This window comes from Polyodon spathula, chromosome 20 (assembly GCF_017654505.1).
Source record: "Polyodon spathula isolate WHYD16114869_AA chromosome 20, ASM1765450v1, whole genome shotgun sequence".
NCBI lineage: Eukaryota > Metazoa > Chordata > Actinopteri > Acipenseriformes > Polyodontidae > Polyodon > Polyodon spathula.
Genome location: NC_054553.1, coordinates 12,619,739 through 12,637,454, shown reverse-complemented (window position 1 = coordinate 12,637,454; position 17,716 = coordinate 12,619,739). Strand labels below are relative to the sequence as shown.

At 37.5% G+C, this 17,716-nt stretch overlaps 1 protein-coding gene across 1 annotated transcript; it reads right to left on the bottom strand.

Moving 5' to 3' along the window:
• Positions 1–10,918: 10,918 nt before the first annotated feature.
• Positions 10,919–16,509, bottom strand: LOC121295257 (ankyrin repeat domain-containing protein 46-like). The gene is made up of 5 exons (XM_041219702.1): positions 16,398–16,509; positions 14,619–14,961; positions 13,619–13,777; positions 12,301–12,339; positions 10,919–11,873 (listed from the first exon to the last, which is right to left on the bottom strand). The coding sequence occupies exons 2-5, from the start codon at positions 14,927–14,929 to the stop codon at positions 11,657–11,659; spliced, it is 726 nt and encodes a 241-aa protein (XP_041075636.1). The 5' UTR covers positions 14,930–14,961; positions 16,398–16,509; the 3' UTR covers positions 10,919–11,656.
• Between the last annotated feature and the right edge of the window lie 1,207 nt (positions 16,510–17,716).

Below are 17,716 nucleotides of genomic sequence, written 5' to 3'. Positions count from 1 at the left end.
GGACGCAGTTCTCAGCGCATCCAATGAGGGAGGAGGAACGGTTTACAGGCGGAACAGCAAACGAATTTTAATGTAATCTTTTCACATCAACACACACGTAAAAACAAACACATTATGCATCTGCCGTAAACACCCAAAACCGCTAACCAAGATCATGCAGCACTCTCTTGACACAGGGGTGGTACCGACAGACTGGAAAATTGCAAACGTAATACCGATCCACAAAAAGGGAAACAAAACTGAACCAGGTAACTACAGACCAGTAAGCCTGACTTCTATTATATGCAAACTTATGGAAACTATAATAAGATCCAAAATGGAAAATTACCTATATGGTAACAGGGTCCTGGGAGACAGTCAACATGGTTTTAGGAAAGGGAGATCGTGTCTAACTAACTTGCTTGATTTTTTTGAGGATGCAACATCGATAATGGATAATTGCAAAGCATATGACATGGTTTATTTGGATTTCCAGAAAGCTTTTGACAAAGTCCCGCACAAAAGATTAATTCTCAAACTGAACGCAGTTGGCATTCAAGGAGTACATGGATTAGGGAGTGGTTAACATGTAGAAAACAGAAAGTACTGATTAGAGGAAAAACCTCAGAATGGAGTGTGGTAACCGGTGGTGTACCACAGGGATCAGTATTAGGTCCTCTGCTATTCCTAATCTACATTAATGATTTAGATTCTGGTATAGTAAGCAAACTTGTTAAATTTGCAGACGACACAAAAGTAGGAGGAGTGGCAAACACTGTTGTAGCAGCAAAGGTCATTCAAAATGATCTAGACAAGATTCAGAACTGGGCAGACACATGGCAAATGACATTTAATAGAGAAAAGTGTAAGGTACTGCATGCAGGAAATAAAAATGTACATTATAAATATCATATGGGAGATACTGAAATTGGAGAAGGAATCTATGAAAAAGACCTAGGAGTTTTTGTTGACTCAGAAATGTCTTCATCTAGACAATGTGGGGAAGCTATAAAAAAGGCTAACAAGATGCTCGGCTACATTGTGAAAAGTGTTGAATTTAAATCAAGGGAAGTAATGTTAAAACTGTACAATGCACTAGTAAGACCTCATCTTGAATATTGTGTGCAGTTCTGGTCACCTCGCTATAAAAAAGATATTGCTGCTCTAGAAAGAGTGCAAAGAAGAGCGACCAGAATTATTCCGGGCTTAAAAGGCATGTCATATGCAGACAGGCTAAAAGAATTGAATCTGTTCAGTCTTGAACAAAGAAGACTACGTGGCGACCTAATTCAAGCATTCAAAGTTCTAAAAGGTATTGACAGTGTCGACCCAAGGGACTTTTTCAGCCTGAAAAAAGAAACAAGGACCAGGGGTCACAAATGGAGATTAGACAAAGGGGCATTCAGAACAGAAAATAGGAGGCATTTTTTTACACAGAGAATTGTGAGGGTCTGGAATCAACTCCCCAGTAATGTTGTTGAAGCTGACACCCTGGGATCCTTCAAGAAGCTGCTTGATGAGATTTTGGGATCAATAAGCTACTAACAACCAAACGAGCAAGATGGGCTGAATGGCCTCCTCTCGTTTGTAAACTTTCTTATGTTCTTATGTTCAACCCTGTGCTGTAAGTCAAAGTAGATGAGCATGAGCAGGCAAGCGCTCAAAACTGAAACATAATTTAGGTGGGTTGTTTTTTTTAGGGGGAGGTCAGAAATGTGGGGGCGGTCGGGCCACTCAACTATGAAGGACCGAAAAATTATGAAAATGATCTGAAAACTGGCCATTTTTTAACGTATTATTGTTGTTGTTATTCAAGAAACATTAGCACTGGATTAATATGCTGTGTTCTGCAATACCTGTTCAGTTGATGGAAACTGATAGCAATCAATCAAACAAGTGACAAATAAATAAGGCAACACAGCAAATTGGCCAGTGTTGAAATCCCAGTGTTAACTGTTATTGTTGCTTTTATGTATTACATTTTTTTTTTGACACCACTTGGTGTTGTTTCATATCCTAACCATGGTATATTTCACAGTGTAAAATTAAGTACACTAATCCAGAGTAATCTCTGTTTTTTTGTGGAGCATGCACAATGTGAGGACACATTTGTGGTGGATGTTAGAGATATGGGACAGAATATCCTGGCAGTAGGCTGTAGGTTGCTGTGTTAAAATAAAACAAAGTTAAACGTACAACTGTTGTCTTGCCATTATTTAGATAATACGACCACGCTAACAAATGCACACTAGAGTGACAAAATCATATTTAGTATGCAGGTGAGAGAGAGACACACTAAGCGTATAAGTTTGGTACTTTTTGGAAAGCTCCTGCTTGAGTCACAGAGGGGACACCAAATTTTCCAGGGCGAATGTAAAAAATGGTGTCCCTTTGTTTATTTAGTGCAAATGCACACCAGAGTGACAAACCTTACTGAGTATACAGTTGAGAGAGACATTCACACTGTCTAAGTTTGGTACTTTTTGGATAGCTGCTGCTTGATTTCCAGGAGGGGCACTACATTTCAGTGTCCCCTTGTTTTTCATCTGCATGGCTGAGAACTGTAAATGCACTACAGGGCAAAACCCACTACTATGATTCTAATAATTATAATCTCCTTTCAAGTTCAACGTTTCTGTTGGTTTATCTGTGTGTGTGTGTGTGTGACAGTTTTGAAAAGCTGCCAAGAATGAAATTGCTTACAAATAAATAAGTAAATAAACATTTAGAGGTTTGTACTGCATTTAACTGAATTATACAATAACTGGATTCAGTTACACGTGGTAGATTGCATGTGTGGTAATAATAAATAAATATAAACGGCAGTCTCAATTTGTTTATTGTGGTCTGGAAAATACACGTACAATTCACCACAAGACTTCATTTAATTACCCAGCTGAATCCGTTGCGTTTTTTAATTTTTGTTTTGTTTTTGTTTTTTGTTTTTTTCTTACAGTTTTGAAACAATGTATTCTGGATGTAGACTCGCTGGATGTAGACTCGCTGGATGTAGACTCGCCGAAATCACAAGTTTGCACAAACACCTGTCGTCCAGAAGCAATATAAACTCTCTCCCTTTTGCAGCAGGCGCTGCTCTAGTCTAGTGGATTGCAATGACAAATCACGCGCATTGCGCCGTGAGCGAGGAATCACACGCTCCCGTTGGCGGATAGCGAGGTTTGTGCAAGCGCATGCGCACATCCATCAGGGACACATGAATCTTAAGGGGCACTGAATTCGCTGTAACACCAGAACTCCTTAGCTCTAACGCTACATCCATTCTCCTGCCTCTTAACTGTATTAGAAAACAATGAACACATGCTTATACCAAACCAATAAACGTGAAACAATACACAGGTACTTAATATCTACACGGCAAATATGAATTAAAGTAAATGTAGTAAGATGAGCGCGTCCCCTTTAAGGAACGGGGCTTCGACCTCGGGGTCAGGGGTTATAAAGCGGGGCTTGCCTCCTTTTATTGTATCATCTGCTGCAGACATTGGGAGTACTGTGTGATTAAACGAAAGAACCGGGAACTACAGTGAAGTACCATTTCTACGATTATAAGGAACAACCCACTGTTTTTCTGTCATCTGATTTAACTTAATTTATTATTTATGTTTGATGGGTTTGAATTATTTGCATTGCCAGCTTTGACTGGCGCGTTACTGATAAGGTATAAATACTGCTATAACTATACAAAACACCTAATTGAGTGTTCCTGTTAAATTGCCAGTTTGCCCAAGATCTATATCGCTAGTTGCACATTGTTGACTAAAGGCCTCTATTTTGATTGGCGCCTTGCTGATAAGATACTACTGTAACTAGGAAAAACATCTAGCTTTTGGGGCCTGAGTGCTCTTGCTAAATTGCTAGTTTGAATAGCTCTTATACATTACCAATTGCACATTGTTTACCACTAATGCTGCTAAATCATACTGCTAATATGTATTGATTGTTTGCACGTTAACCGCCAACCCTTCTTTTTAACTTGTGTTCTTAAATAAAAACTATTGGCACTTGAAAATGATTGTCTCTGTGTCTATATTTAACTTGTGACCAAGCCGGGGTTACATAAACGTTCTAACTAACTAAAACTGCGAGATCTAAACATATTTTACGAATCTAGTATAGGCTAGTAGTAGCTTATTCTCTTACAAACACGCTTGCTAATTTACCCTCGACTTCATGAATATAACTCTATCAAATTGATGTACCCTTTCTCTGTATGTTTTTCAGAGTCCTCGCATCTGGCCACTCATCAATTTCTTCAACTTTTATTTGCGGAACACATAATAAAGATGTCGTCTACATAGTACCTGTGAGCCTTGGTGTGTGTCTCCAATTATTCCTGTGCTAGCTGCAGTATTTACTTTTGTGACAATGAAATGGTATTTGGTAAGTTACGAAGTCATCAGTTTACGCTAGTTTAGTGTGCATAGTTTATATAGTGAGTATACTTGTCAGTACATCAATGTTAATCTCCAACACAAGTAGTTAATTTTACAATAAAGTGGTGATAGTTAAAAATATCTTTTATATAGCACCTTTCATAGTGGACCACCATCACAAAGCATTTTACAAGATATGACACTCAGGTGTGTGAACTATGCATGAGCTGCTCACTTACAAAAGCATCTTATCCAAAAGACGGAGCACAAGGAGGTTAAGTGACTTGCTCGGGTCACACAGTGAGTGAGCCGGGATTTAAACCAGAGACCTGGTTACAAGTCTGTTTCTTTAACCAGCAGACCACACCGCCTCCAAGTTATATGCTGTTATGTTTTACACTATGAAAGTGTTATTTTTTTCTTTTTCAAAAGTAAGTTTTACACTGGAGTGTGGAGCCATATGCACCCTGGAAGTGTGTTAGATTTGAGCCCTACAGAGTTGATTTAATACTGGCCCATTTGCTGTGAAGTTTATTCTACAATAAAAAATGTAAATACATAGAACTCACTCCATTGCTGTTGTAAATTGAAATGTAAATACACAGAAACCACTCTATTGCTGTTGTAAATGTCTTCTCTTGAACAAATGTAAGGTGTTTTACAGTCATTTGGACTATCTAGTTGAAAACAAGAAATCATAACAAGCTGGTCAGTCTAATTTAAAAGCAAAACTTTTTTTTTTTCAATGAGAGATCACATTAGCCAAATACAGCCAGCACATGCAGAGGGTGCCATAAGCTGAACAATTTGGGGGTTCTGAATTTGTGTTAGTTGGGAGTTTGGGCAAAACCTTTTTTACTTCAGGTTTATTTTGACAGATAGGTGCTACCCAGGACTGTAAAATGCTCTAAAGAAAACTTGGTCAGGTTCTATGGTGATAAATCAACACCACAGCACATCTTAACCAACCCCCCCCCCCCCCCCCCAACACAAAAAAACAAACAAAAACAAAACTGTGACACAGAAAATGACACAAAAAAAAGTCAAGAGAAAAGTGTTTACTGATTAATGCATACACATGTCATTCTGCTATGTTCTCATTAACACTGTAAATGCATTTAGGGTAACTACGGGTTACAATGATTAACAAAAACCTTCAACTCTCAAAAGCTCTAGAAGGGTTTATAGAGCATTTAAATATGCAACAGTACTGCTTGATATCATAAAATGTTTGGACATAGATACAAACAATAACAATACAGTATTAGACTCAAAACTGGTCATGTTCACACTGGGTTTGTATGAAAGTGGGTTTGTGGGTGTGAGTGGTGCGGTGCTTATCTACTTCAGTGTACCGCAGTGTCTAAAGTGCATGCGTTACTAGTTTTTGTACATTTCTGAAAAAAATAAATACAAAAAATTGAATCTTTATCCAAACCAGGATTTAAAAGGTAGCTAATTCCATTTGAACACAAGAAAATAACCCACCAAACACTACAACACATTTAAATCTTCTGCATCATGATGTGAGCAAACAAATGTATGCACTGTTCTGAACCACAGGAACTGAATTGAGACTTGTAACAAAGCCAGTGTGAAAATGCCCTTTTTGGAATGTGGCCTCACACTTTTATCCCCTTTCCTAGATCAGGCTGCACAGTAAGCAAAGTTAGTAGTCTACTGAACTTTCTGGCACTTCCAACACGAGCCTTCAATAGGATTTGGGACAGGTGCAGAAATGCAAAACAATTTTACCCCACTCAGACAGTTTGCTTAATAAAAGTTTTATTACAGCTGAATTGTCCCATCTACTAATTTACAATAGAGATTTTAATGGACAATAAGTCCCACTAGCACAGTTCCACTCCAAATATGATCCCTTTCCTAACGATACGGAATGACAGAGTTGAGCATTTTCTGCATTTGAAATTAACACGTCTTTAAAACAATGTTTTAATGCAATCTAAACATACTTTATTTGCATTAAGGCAACCCAAACATTTTAACTCTTCTTTTTGTATGATCCTAAAAGTAATTACCCTAGCTTTGTACTGGTCCCAGTTTGTTTTTGTTAAGTGAATCTATACATTGGCTTATATTCAATTGATCTAAACAGCGACTGATCTACACGCCACCACTGTGTCAATGTTATTAAAATCACTACCATGAGTTTTTTTAGTGTAGGTGTATCTTTAGTGTCTATCTGTAAAAATCATATTTCAGAGATTTAAAGAACAGCAGTACCTTGTTCCACCACCAATTACATTATCTGACTAGACCCCCACTCTCTAGGCTAGACTGTGATTGTAAAAACAGCTTGCCAGTTCTAGCTCTGACTAGGCACCATACGTGGATTGCGATACTTCCTTTACATAACATATCATATCACATCATATCACATTAGAGGTCTGTATCCTGCTACATGATTTTAAACACTGCATAGCTACTTTCAGTCCACCAAGTGGTTCATGAATGATGAATACCTGCGACTTACAGCTGGTATAAATATATGCTCCTCTTGTCCGATTTAATCTTGGTCTTTTACAAAAGAATCCATCATCAATTACCGTTTTATCTAATTACACATCATCCAACGTAGCTCTCAGATGTATCGTGCTACAGATTTAATTGTATCGTGACCTGCACATCATGATGCGTATGGTACCGTGATCTTAGTATATTGTTACAACCCTAGCTTTGCCTACTGCTTAAGACTCTTATTTGCAAGATGAGGCACATCTACTTCTCTATGCAGGTGGGTATGATTGCAAAAATGTAGAAATGATCTCACTACAAAAACACAAGAACGGATGAGCTTATGCATGCATTTCTTTTAGAATACAAAAAAGTAAAAGTGCTTAGCTTAATGAAAATATATACATAGTGAAAAAGATTCACCTACAACTATATCAAGTAGACAGCACTGAATTTTTTTTTCTATTTTTTTTTTTTTTTTTTTTTTTTTTTTTACTTGGGGAATCTGATCAAGTACAAAAAAAAAAAAATTAACTTGGTATTGCCCTGATATTTTTTTAAATCATTCAGATTCATAAAATAGTTCTAAAACGATTTGAAATAAAATGACCATTTACTGTACTTACAGTTTGTAAATTCTTCCAAGCAGAAGTCTCACTCAACTAGCAACACTAAATCGAAATAACATTTGAAACAATTAGTGTGTTTTGGGTTATTTACAAAAAAGCAAAACATAATTAAATACTGTTTCTAGTCTATATTACCTTTTGGGTTAACCATAGCTTTAAAACACAACTCAATCATATTAAACAACTTTCACAAGTTGTTTTCACAACTTTATTTTCCAGGTGAAGCCAACTTATCTTCCCACAATAAAATACTGTTGGTAGATGTACTGTGTTCCCACTCCCCATTCACTTCCTGTGTCACGTGTAATATGACTCCACCTGGCCGCAAAGTTTCCTGTGTGTCCTATAGTACGCAGCTGTAAAGCTCACGTGGGGTCTTATTATATGTAATCCAGGAAATGAAAACTAAAAAAAAAAAAAATCAAGAAAAAACTGCTTAAAAAATAAAGTATGGGAAACAAAAATATTCATAGTAAAATAGGAAGGGTCTTATGAGAATGTCGTTATATTACTGTGTTTTAAACCCTTGGTTATCACCCATATAACCCATTTTAAAACTGCATGTAGTATGCATGAAACAATCAGACTAGACACTGTTGATGTTACTAGCTTCACAGCACTACCTAAAGTGCTAAGTTCTATAATAACTGCTACAGTGGGGGAATGTACACAAATGTACAGTAAGGTAGTGTAGTACTGTCTATGTACAAGTGTAGAACACTACCTTACACGGCAGTAAACTACAAAGTACTGTATATGCTAGTCTTTTGACACCTGTAGCAATTTGAGTCATTCCAGGTTTTTACTAGGAACCTTGAATGGTTGGAACAGTAGCAATCAATGTGATTTCCAATTCTACCAATCCCTATTTCAGGACTGATTAGGCTAAGATGTATTTATCTGAAAATTCATGATTACAGACTCTACCTAATAAATGACAGGCCTCATTTGGCTTGCAGTACCTACCAGAAACCTACAATGATCAGGCTGTATCACTCAACTACTGCCTAGTTGAAACATGCACCAACTATAACAATGCTGAACAAAAATTACACCATCTATCTTTAACATGTTGACTGCCAGCCGTCATTGCTTTGTTGGCTAAATGCAATGGAAAAGGTTTTTGTTTTGGATTTTTTTTTGGTGGTTCTGAAACCTAGATATAAAAAAAAAAAAAAAGCTTGGCTTCTGGCCAGTGAACTGATCCCTGGTCACTGTCAGACTTGCACTTCTGACACGGCACAGAACCAAGGCTCTTATACTTTCTTCTCTTTTACTAACATGTAGCTCATTCTTCCATGACTAAAGCTAAGGTTTACAATTTTAGAAAAGCAAACTATGAAGGCATGAAACAGAGACTAACAGAAGTAGATTGAAGTAAAATAGAGAAAACACCCACAGAAGAAGGATGGTTGTTCTTCAAAAACGTAGTACTAGAGGCGCAAAACAATTACATCCCTAAAGTAGACAAATCTAAATGTAAAACTAAATTGCCAAAATGGTTTAATAGATCAATTAAAAAAAAAAAAATTCAGCGAAAAAAGGCACTTCATAGAGCATTAAAAAAGGACCAAAAAGAAAGTATGCAGAAAGAGTACACAGAACTGCAAACGCAAGTCAAAAAGGAAGTTAGAAAGGCCAAAAGAGAAATAGAAATGCATTGCTAAGGGAGCTAAAACCAATTCCAAAATGTTTTTCCAATATTACAACAGCAAGAGAACATTCAAAGAGGAGATTAAATGTTTAAGAGACACAAATGGCAAAATCGTAGATGAAGAAAAAAAATAGCAAATATATTAAATGATTACTTTTCACAAGTTTTTACAAAGGAAGATACTGACAACATGCCCCACATGTCATCCAGTTCCTATCCAGTTTTAAATAACTTTAGCATAACTGAGGCAGAAGTGTTAAAGGGACTAGGAGCTCTTAAAATAAACAAATCCCCTGGGCCGGATGAGATCCTCCCAGTAGTACTCAAAGAAATGAAAGAAGTAATTTACAAATCGCTAACCAAGATCATGCAGCAGTCTCTTGACACAGGGGTGGTACCGACAGACTGGAAAATTGCAAACGTAATACCGATCCACAAAAAGGGAAACAAAACTGAACCAGGTAACTACAGACCAGTAAGCCTGACTTCTATTATATGCAAACTTATGGAAACTATAATAAGATCCAAAATGGAAAATTACCTATATGGTAACAGGGTCCTGGGAGACAGTCAACATGGTTTTAGGAAAGGGAGATCATGTCTAACTAACTTGCTTTATTTTTTTGAGGATGCAACATCGATAATGGATAATTGCAAAGCATATGACATGGTTTATTTAGATTTCCAGAAAGCTTTTGACAAAGTCCCGCACAAAAGATTAATTCTCAAACTGAACGCAGTTGGCATTCAAGGAAATACATGTACATGGATTAGGGAGTGGTTAACATGCAGAAAATAGAAAGTACTTATTAGAGGAAAAACCTCAGAATGGAGTGTGGTAACCAGTGGTGTACCACAGGGATCAGTATTAGGTCCTCTGCTATTCCTAATCTACATTAATGATTTAGATTCTTGTATAGTAAGCAAACTTGTTAAATTTGCAGACGACACAAAAGTAGGAGGAGTGGCAAACACTGTTGCAGCAGCAAAGGTCATTCAAAATGATCTAGACAAGATTCAGAACCGGGCAGACACATGGCAAATGACATTTAATAGAGAAAAGTGTAAGGTACTGCACGCAGGAAATAAAAATGTACATTATAAATATCATATGGGAGATACTGAAATTGGAGAAGGCATCTATGAAAAAGACCTAGGAGTTTTTGTTGACTCCGAAATGTCTTCATTTAGACAATGTGGGGAAGCATTAAAAAAAAGTCTAACAAGATGCTCGGATACATTGTGAAAAATGTTGAATTTAAAATCAAGGGAAGTAATGTTAAAACTGTACAATGCACTAGTAAGACCTCATCTTGAATATTGTGTACAGTTCTGGTCACATCGCTATAAAAAAAGATATTGCTGCTCTAGAAAGAGTGCAAAGAAGAGCGGCCAGAATTATTCCGGGCTTAAAAGGCATGTCATATGCAGACAGGCTAAAAGAATTGAATCTGTTCAGTCTTGAACAAAGAAGACTACGTGGCGACCTAATTCAAGCATTCAAAGTTCTAAAAGGTATTGACAGTGTCGACCCAAGGGACTTTTTCAGCCTGAAAAAAGAAACAAGGACCAGGGGTCACAAATGGAGATTAGACAAAGGGGCATTCAGAACAGAAAATAGGAGGCACTTTTTTACACAGAGAATTGTGAGGGTCTGGAATCAACTCCCCAGTAATGTTGTTGAAGCTGACACCCTGGGATCCTTCAAGAAGCTGCTTGATGAGATTTTGGGATCAATAAGCTACTAACAATCAAACGAGCAAGATGGGCCGAATGGCCTCCTCTCGTTTGTAAACTTTCTTATGTTCTTATGTTCTTAACCACAACACCATAATTCCACTTCCTTCCTGTGTTACAGGTAACAGGGTCCTACCTGAGCCTTACAGAAGTTCTATACTGGCTTCAAGACAATATGTGGGTGTCAAAAAGTGGGTTATTAATGGGGCGAGGATAAATGGGCTTCACCTGACTCAAAGCTAGTCTGGAAAATCAAAGTTCAACAGTAAAACAGCAAAGGACATGTGAGAAAGCTATGCTAATGACAGATAGGATGTTTTTATATGCCTTGGTTACTTGATTGCTTTTGACGGTTAATAACCAAGCCTTTTAAATAATGTTCTAACCTTATTAGATCAACATTCTCACAAGTTGCATATTATTAAAGATTTGTTAATTTGTTCTGTGTGCAGTAAAATGCCACCACACTCACCTTAACCTCCTGTGAAGCAGATATTAGGACCCCACATACACACACTTACATATTTTAGGAGAATTTCCTGCATGTTTTATACATGTGCGTTGGTTATAACATTCTACATAGTACACAATGGTGTAGCACAGCCTATAAGAGACGTGGGTTATAGAAGAGGTGATCATTATGCAGTGTTTGTAACCGATGTGAGTCATACACAATGTCAGAGTCCTACACTGTGAGCTCAACACATTGGCTCCTAATACATGCTGCAAAGAAAGTAAATGAAAGAATGCTGTTCTAATAGTGAGAAGCTGGTCCTTTCAAGCACCCCCTAATGCACTAATTCGGGCTGGTTTTCCACAAAGGGAAGCACTCCACTGACATAGTAGGCGATGCCAAGGGACAGGAGAGCGATGACCACAACGAGCAGCAGCACTCTCCAGAAGCCCAGGTCTTCCACAAACTCCTGCCAGGTGGTGCGAAAGCTGGAGAGAACGCCTTCACTGTGCTGCAGGTTGGGGTTGAGCAGGGAGTGGCTCTCCATCGCACTGAGGACAACAAAAACAAGCATGTTAGTATCGTCAATCACCAGCCACAGATTTTAATACAGAAAAAAAAAAACATCAGCATCTATATGTAGAGAGAGGCTCCTCTTTAAAAATCCTGAGCTTGTGCTAAAGAACATCCTTACCAAGTTACATTATAATTTAATAAGTAGCTCTCTAGATAAACTAATCAAACTAGACACTACTGTTACTAGTTAATAGTTTGAAAGCACTACCTTAAGTGCTTGGGAAATGTACAGAAATGTATGCGCAAGACCCGACAAAATTATGCAGTACTGTCTATGTATAAGTGTAGAATTCTATCCTACACTATACTGTAGTACACTACCAAGTCAGAATTATTCTGCGTTGGTCTTTAGACCCCTGTTGCACTGCATTACATGCTAAATTAGAAAAAGAATGTCCTTACCAGGTTTCGTCAGAATTGGATAAGAGGGTCTCTAAGTATCTGCAAAAATGAAAGTGTGACATAAGTACCGACATATGGAAAGATAGGAAGCTCTATATAAATACATTTTCCTGATGCTGGGGAATTCACTGGAGGTCTATGAACTAGATAATCCCAGATCTAAAGGGGGGGTCAAATTTGTTTTAAGAAGGTCATCACTAAACTTAACTGAAAGAGTGTTTTGAACTGTAGAATTTACAAGCAAACAAATGTTTAAATCCACTTAACAGTGCCAAACATGTTTAATGACATGTGAAAAAAAAAAAAATTGTACAGATGAAAGCTTGTTTGGAAGTTTGCTATGAAAGCTTATGACAACACACTGTATTGATTTGAAAATCTGTATTCACCTTCAAAATGGTGGGGAAATTAAAACATTATTTTAACAAAGCATTACCCTAAAACACAGAAAAACACTGGCTATTAATAGATCTAGGAGCATAATCAAATGCAAGGCATTATTTGTTGTGCAAGACAAATACCTATGAATAATCTAGCACATTTAAAAACTTAATACACCAGCTGTTACTAGTGCAAACTGAACTATTAGTAGAGTGACAGGTGCATCTATTAATACTGTATCTTTGCATGTTTAGTGCCACAACAGGAGAGCCACCTTTTGCAAATGTATTACTGATGGGGCAGTTTGTCTGTCCGTCTGTCTGTCTGTCTATTAATTGTAATAAAAATTGCTAGTGATATTCTTTAACACACGTTATGGATTACAGAGGCATCCTTTTGTTTTTATTTAGAATGACCAGTTATCGTAAAACTTCAAATAATCGCTGGTCTCTAAATGTGTTTTTTTAACAGCAATGACGAGACCCTGAGGCTCAGGATGAGTGAAAAGAAAACTGAAATTAATTTATTTTAAAAGGTACACGTAATGCATACAGTTTTTTTTATGACGTTATTCATTTTAAAACCAGCTGTGAAGCTTTTTTGAGCATGCTGAAAGTAATATACAAACTTGTTTTCTGATATTAACTTTTCTGATGTTCCCTCAATGGAACAATTCCACAGAAAAGTTAAGGAGAACTGAAAGTCAGTGGGCATCGTCTGATCCCACAACCAATTGCATCTTACACAGGGGATGTCGCCGAGTTACGAGGTCAGCCCCTGAAGTGTCCACTTATTTTTTTAAATGTATACCAGCTCTGACTTGGTTTTACATTTTCAATATCCTGCTAGTTGTAATTTGGCGGGTGGGGGATGTAAATTTAAAGCGTACATTCCATTCATCCTTTCTAGGAGGTTCACCTGCCCCAGTGAAACCCACCTTTCATTCTCTGCAGTCTGCATGGTCTCCAGTTTGGAGTGGGTTCCTCTGTTAAACCCCTTCACCTCCTGCTCTTCCAGGCCCTCCAGTAAGCGGATTGCATCCTTATTCACTCCCCTGCGCTTTGCCAGCACCAGGGGGGTGGCACCATTGTGATTGCTACATAAAATTAACGATAAAAAACACATCTAGATTCACAACCGCAGCCGAGTTAGAACAAACAGATGCACTACTGTGAGTCTATTCTCAGGGGCTTTGCGGCAGCTTGAGGATGCAGCCAGTGCCATTTTCATTTTTAGAAGGCCATTAATCGTGATTACTTTCTTTACATATAACGTATCATAATAGAAGTATGTATCGTTTGTGTCATGATACAAGACCAAAAGCACAACATAGCTCAGTGCAGATCACCAAATACAGTAGTCCTTGAATGAAGAATAAGTGATTTATAGTTGGTATAGATATCTCATTAAATTGTTGTCTTTTAACAAAATGGTCCACCATTTAATGACGATTTGATCTTATTATGCATCACAGCCAATCAGGACAATCACGTGAATTGTGATACAATTCGTATCCTGACCTGCATAATGTGATATGTATAGTATCATGAGTTTACTGTATCGTTACACCCCAACTACCATTTTCTGTTACTGTTTCTGTTTCGATCGTGATTTGCCATGCTTAATAACTATTCCAGACAAAATAGCCATAAGTCTCCTTTTAAAAAAAGTTGATCAGAAAAATGATCAAGGTGAGCAGCTGAAATGTATGTCACCTCTGAAACTGTGACAGTTGCAGAGGGGTCAGGAATTACTGTTGCACACCTCTAGAGGATATTTCTAAAACCACTTCTCACTTCAGAATTCAACTTTTTGAAGCAAACTCAGTGGCTGAAAATAGGCAAAAAACAGCAATAAGAGAATTATCTAAAAAACATAATAAGAAACTGTAGATGATTTAAAAGTGCCCCTTTATGTATTGCTGCAAGTTTACCTACCAGATGTCAATTTTGAGTCCATTGGTAACCAGAAACTGGATGGTATCCACATGGCCACAGAGGTGGAGAGCTGTGTTGCCCTGGTAGTCGGTGGCAAGCAGATCAGCCCCAAACTTGTGAAGAAGCCTGCAGATCTCCACATTCCCCCGGGCGGCGGCCAGATGCAGCCCTGTACGGCCGCGGTTATCCCGGATGTTAGGATCAAAGCCACTTTCGAGGAGGCGCTTTGAGTAGTTCAGGTCCCCATCAATACAGGCTTGCAGCAGCGGGACATTTGTCTGGCATGAATCATTGATAAAGACATAAGACATGTCTGAGTGGGTATCTGTAAAGTCCAGTTTACCTGCAAGGAAAAAAAAAAGACCGTCTATATTTGGCAGACAGCCTAGTCCTTTGCTAAGTTTAACCTTCAGTACTAGTAATAAAAACAATCTAAATCCCGTAGCAACCTGCTTTGCTGCTGGACAGGAACCCAGTGCTGATGCTCCCTTCTTGTACAAGTGAATCCAATAATTGAGATCCTTTCTTTACATGATATACAGTACTATATTGTAATAGGGTAGGTATTATTTGCATTGTGATACAAGACCAAAACATAACATAGCTCATTGTCATTCAACAAATGGTCCTTGAATGAAGTGTTGTTTAGAGTTGTATGAATACATACTCTCCCCATTATTTTATGTCTTTTAATAAAAAAAAAATTGATCTTTTTATTCATCGCACTGTGCACATTATGAAAAAGTAAATCAGGAGGAGTGTGAATACCAAAACAGTAAAGTTTGCACAACCTTATCCTAGCTACCGAATTTTGCAACATACCTTTTATCACAGATAACACAATCATAATGAATTATCTGCTGGGATTTGTAGCTCAACTCTATCAGCATGTCTACATTTTGAAGGCAGGTAGGAATCTGAAATTAGTGAAAAACAATTCCTTCTTTTTTCCCCTAAAGGAACACAAATGTATTTAAAATCCCTGTTTCTTCCAAAGCAAATCAGAACATTTGTTTAAAGTAACTAAGTTTAAAGTATTTGGATTAAAAATAAATAAATAAATACATTTTAAAAAACGAACTGTTAAACCCCAACCTACTCCAGCGCTTATAATGAAATTCTAGAATTAACCATTTACTCAGTTCCGTCTACCATCAGAGTGCTATTTCATAACATTGCATCACTAAAAGATAGAACCACAAACAAAAACATAAAATAAATAAACACATTTTCACTTTTAACAAGGGGCACGATGTACTGACTGCGGCCCTTAAAGTTATTTTTATTATAACGTTTTCAGCAATTCAGGAAATGTATGCGACTAACTGATGAGCAACAAATTGGCTTAACTAAAACTGTAAACATATACGATTTTGTTGGTGAACTACAGTTCTTGCTTGTATTGATTTGTGCAATACTCAATCACAGCATCGACAGCGTACCATTTTCTGTCATTACACGGGTCACGTTTTGGTGCGCGTACCACATTTTCACGATGTACCACTTTCTGGGCATACACCGGTAATTATACTATTAGTGCACAAGAAACAATTATAAATAACGCACAATAATGTATTTATTTTATTTTATTATTACTAGTAAAAAAAAAAAAAAAAAGGCAAAATGGGCTGTTGAAAACCACACACGATTTAGACGTGGAATATTTTGGTAAATGCCCTGGACGATACCTCAGAACAACAACACACTGAACAGAATGCAATACCTTCGCTACGCTACTTCCAATGCCCTACATCCGTTTTGTTGGTCTAATAAAATTACCTGCTGATGGTTTCCCTCAATAAAGACAAATATCCTATACGACTTCTCCTAGTTTGGTTGTTATGGTTGACTGAGAGAGAAAAACCAATCGTCAACGAATTGATGATTTCACGACAGGCTCTGTTTTACGACACCAGGAAAAACACGGCAGTGGGAAGTGCTTCCGTTTATCTCTTTATAGTCTTTTTTCGACTATGCCAACTGCACCTACAGTATTTAATTTTAACAAGAAACAAATAGAAGCACGCAATGTCATAACTATATTGATTAATCTGATAACTAGATTTCATTTGGTCGACAAATTAACTCTTTGATACAACCAACACTTTAAGCTAATAACACATAGTCTTATAATAGTGGCACTGGCATATCGCTACTAGAATTAAGAATATAAGAACATAAGAAAGTTTACAAACGAGAGGAGGCCATTCGGCCCATCTTGCTCGTTTGGTTGTTAGTAGCTTATTGATCCCAGAATCTCATCAAGCAGCTTCTTGAAGGATCCCAGGGTGTCAGCTTCAACAACATTACTGGGGAGCTGATTTCAGACCCTCACAATTCTCTGTGTAAAAAAGTGCCTCCTATTTTCTGTTCTGAATGCCCCTTTGTCTAATCTCCATTTGTGACCCCTGGTCCTTGTTTCTTTTTTCAGGCTGAAAAAGTCCCTTGGGTCGACACTGTCAATACCTTTTAGAACTTTGAATGCTTGAATTAGGTTGCCACGTAGTCTTCTTTGTTCAAGACTGAACAGATTCAATTCTTTTAGCCTGTCTGCATATGACATGCCTTTTAAGCCCGGAATAATTCTGGCCGCTCTTCTTTGCACTCTTTCTAGAGCAGCAAATATCTTTTTTGTAGCGAGGTGACCAGAACTGCACACAATATTCAAGATGAGGTCTTACTAGTGCATTGTACAGTTTTAACATTACTTCCCTTGATTTAAATTCAACACTTTTCACAATGTATCCGAGCATCTTGTTAGCCTTTTTTATAGCTTCCCCACATTGTCTAGATGAAGACATTTCTGAGTCAACAAAAACTCCTAGGTCTTTTTCATAGATTCCTTCTTCAATTTCAGTATCTCCCATGTGATATTTATAATGTACATTTTTATTTCCTGCGTGCAGTACCTTACACTTTTCTCTATTAAATGTCATTTTCCATGTGCCTGCCCGGTTCTGAATCTTGTCTAGATCATTTTGAATGACCTTTGCTGCTGCAACAGTGTTTGCCACTCCTCCTACTTTTGTGTCGTCTGCAAATTTAACAAGTTTGCTTACTATACCAGAATCTAAATCATTAATGTAGATTAGGAATAG

What these genes read in the sequence shown, in the direction of transcription:
- LOC121295257 (XM_041219702.1), bottom strand. Translation starts at nt 14,929, where the DNA reads ATGTCTTATGTCTTTATCAATGATTCATGCCAGACAAATGTCCCGCTG. An exon ending in GGACTCAAAATTGACATCTG is followed by an intron (nt 13,778 to 14,618) that starts GTAGGTAAACTT and finishes AATTTTATGTAG; the next exon opens with CAATCACAATGGTGCCACCC. An exon ending in CAGACTGCAGAGAATGAAAG is followed by an intron (nt 12,340 to 13,618) that starts GTGGGTTTCACT and finishes TCATTTTTGCAG; the next exon opens with ATACTTAGAGACCCTCTTAT.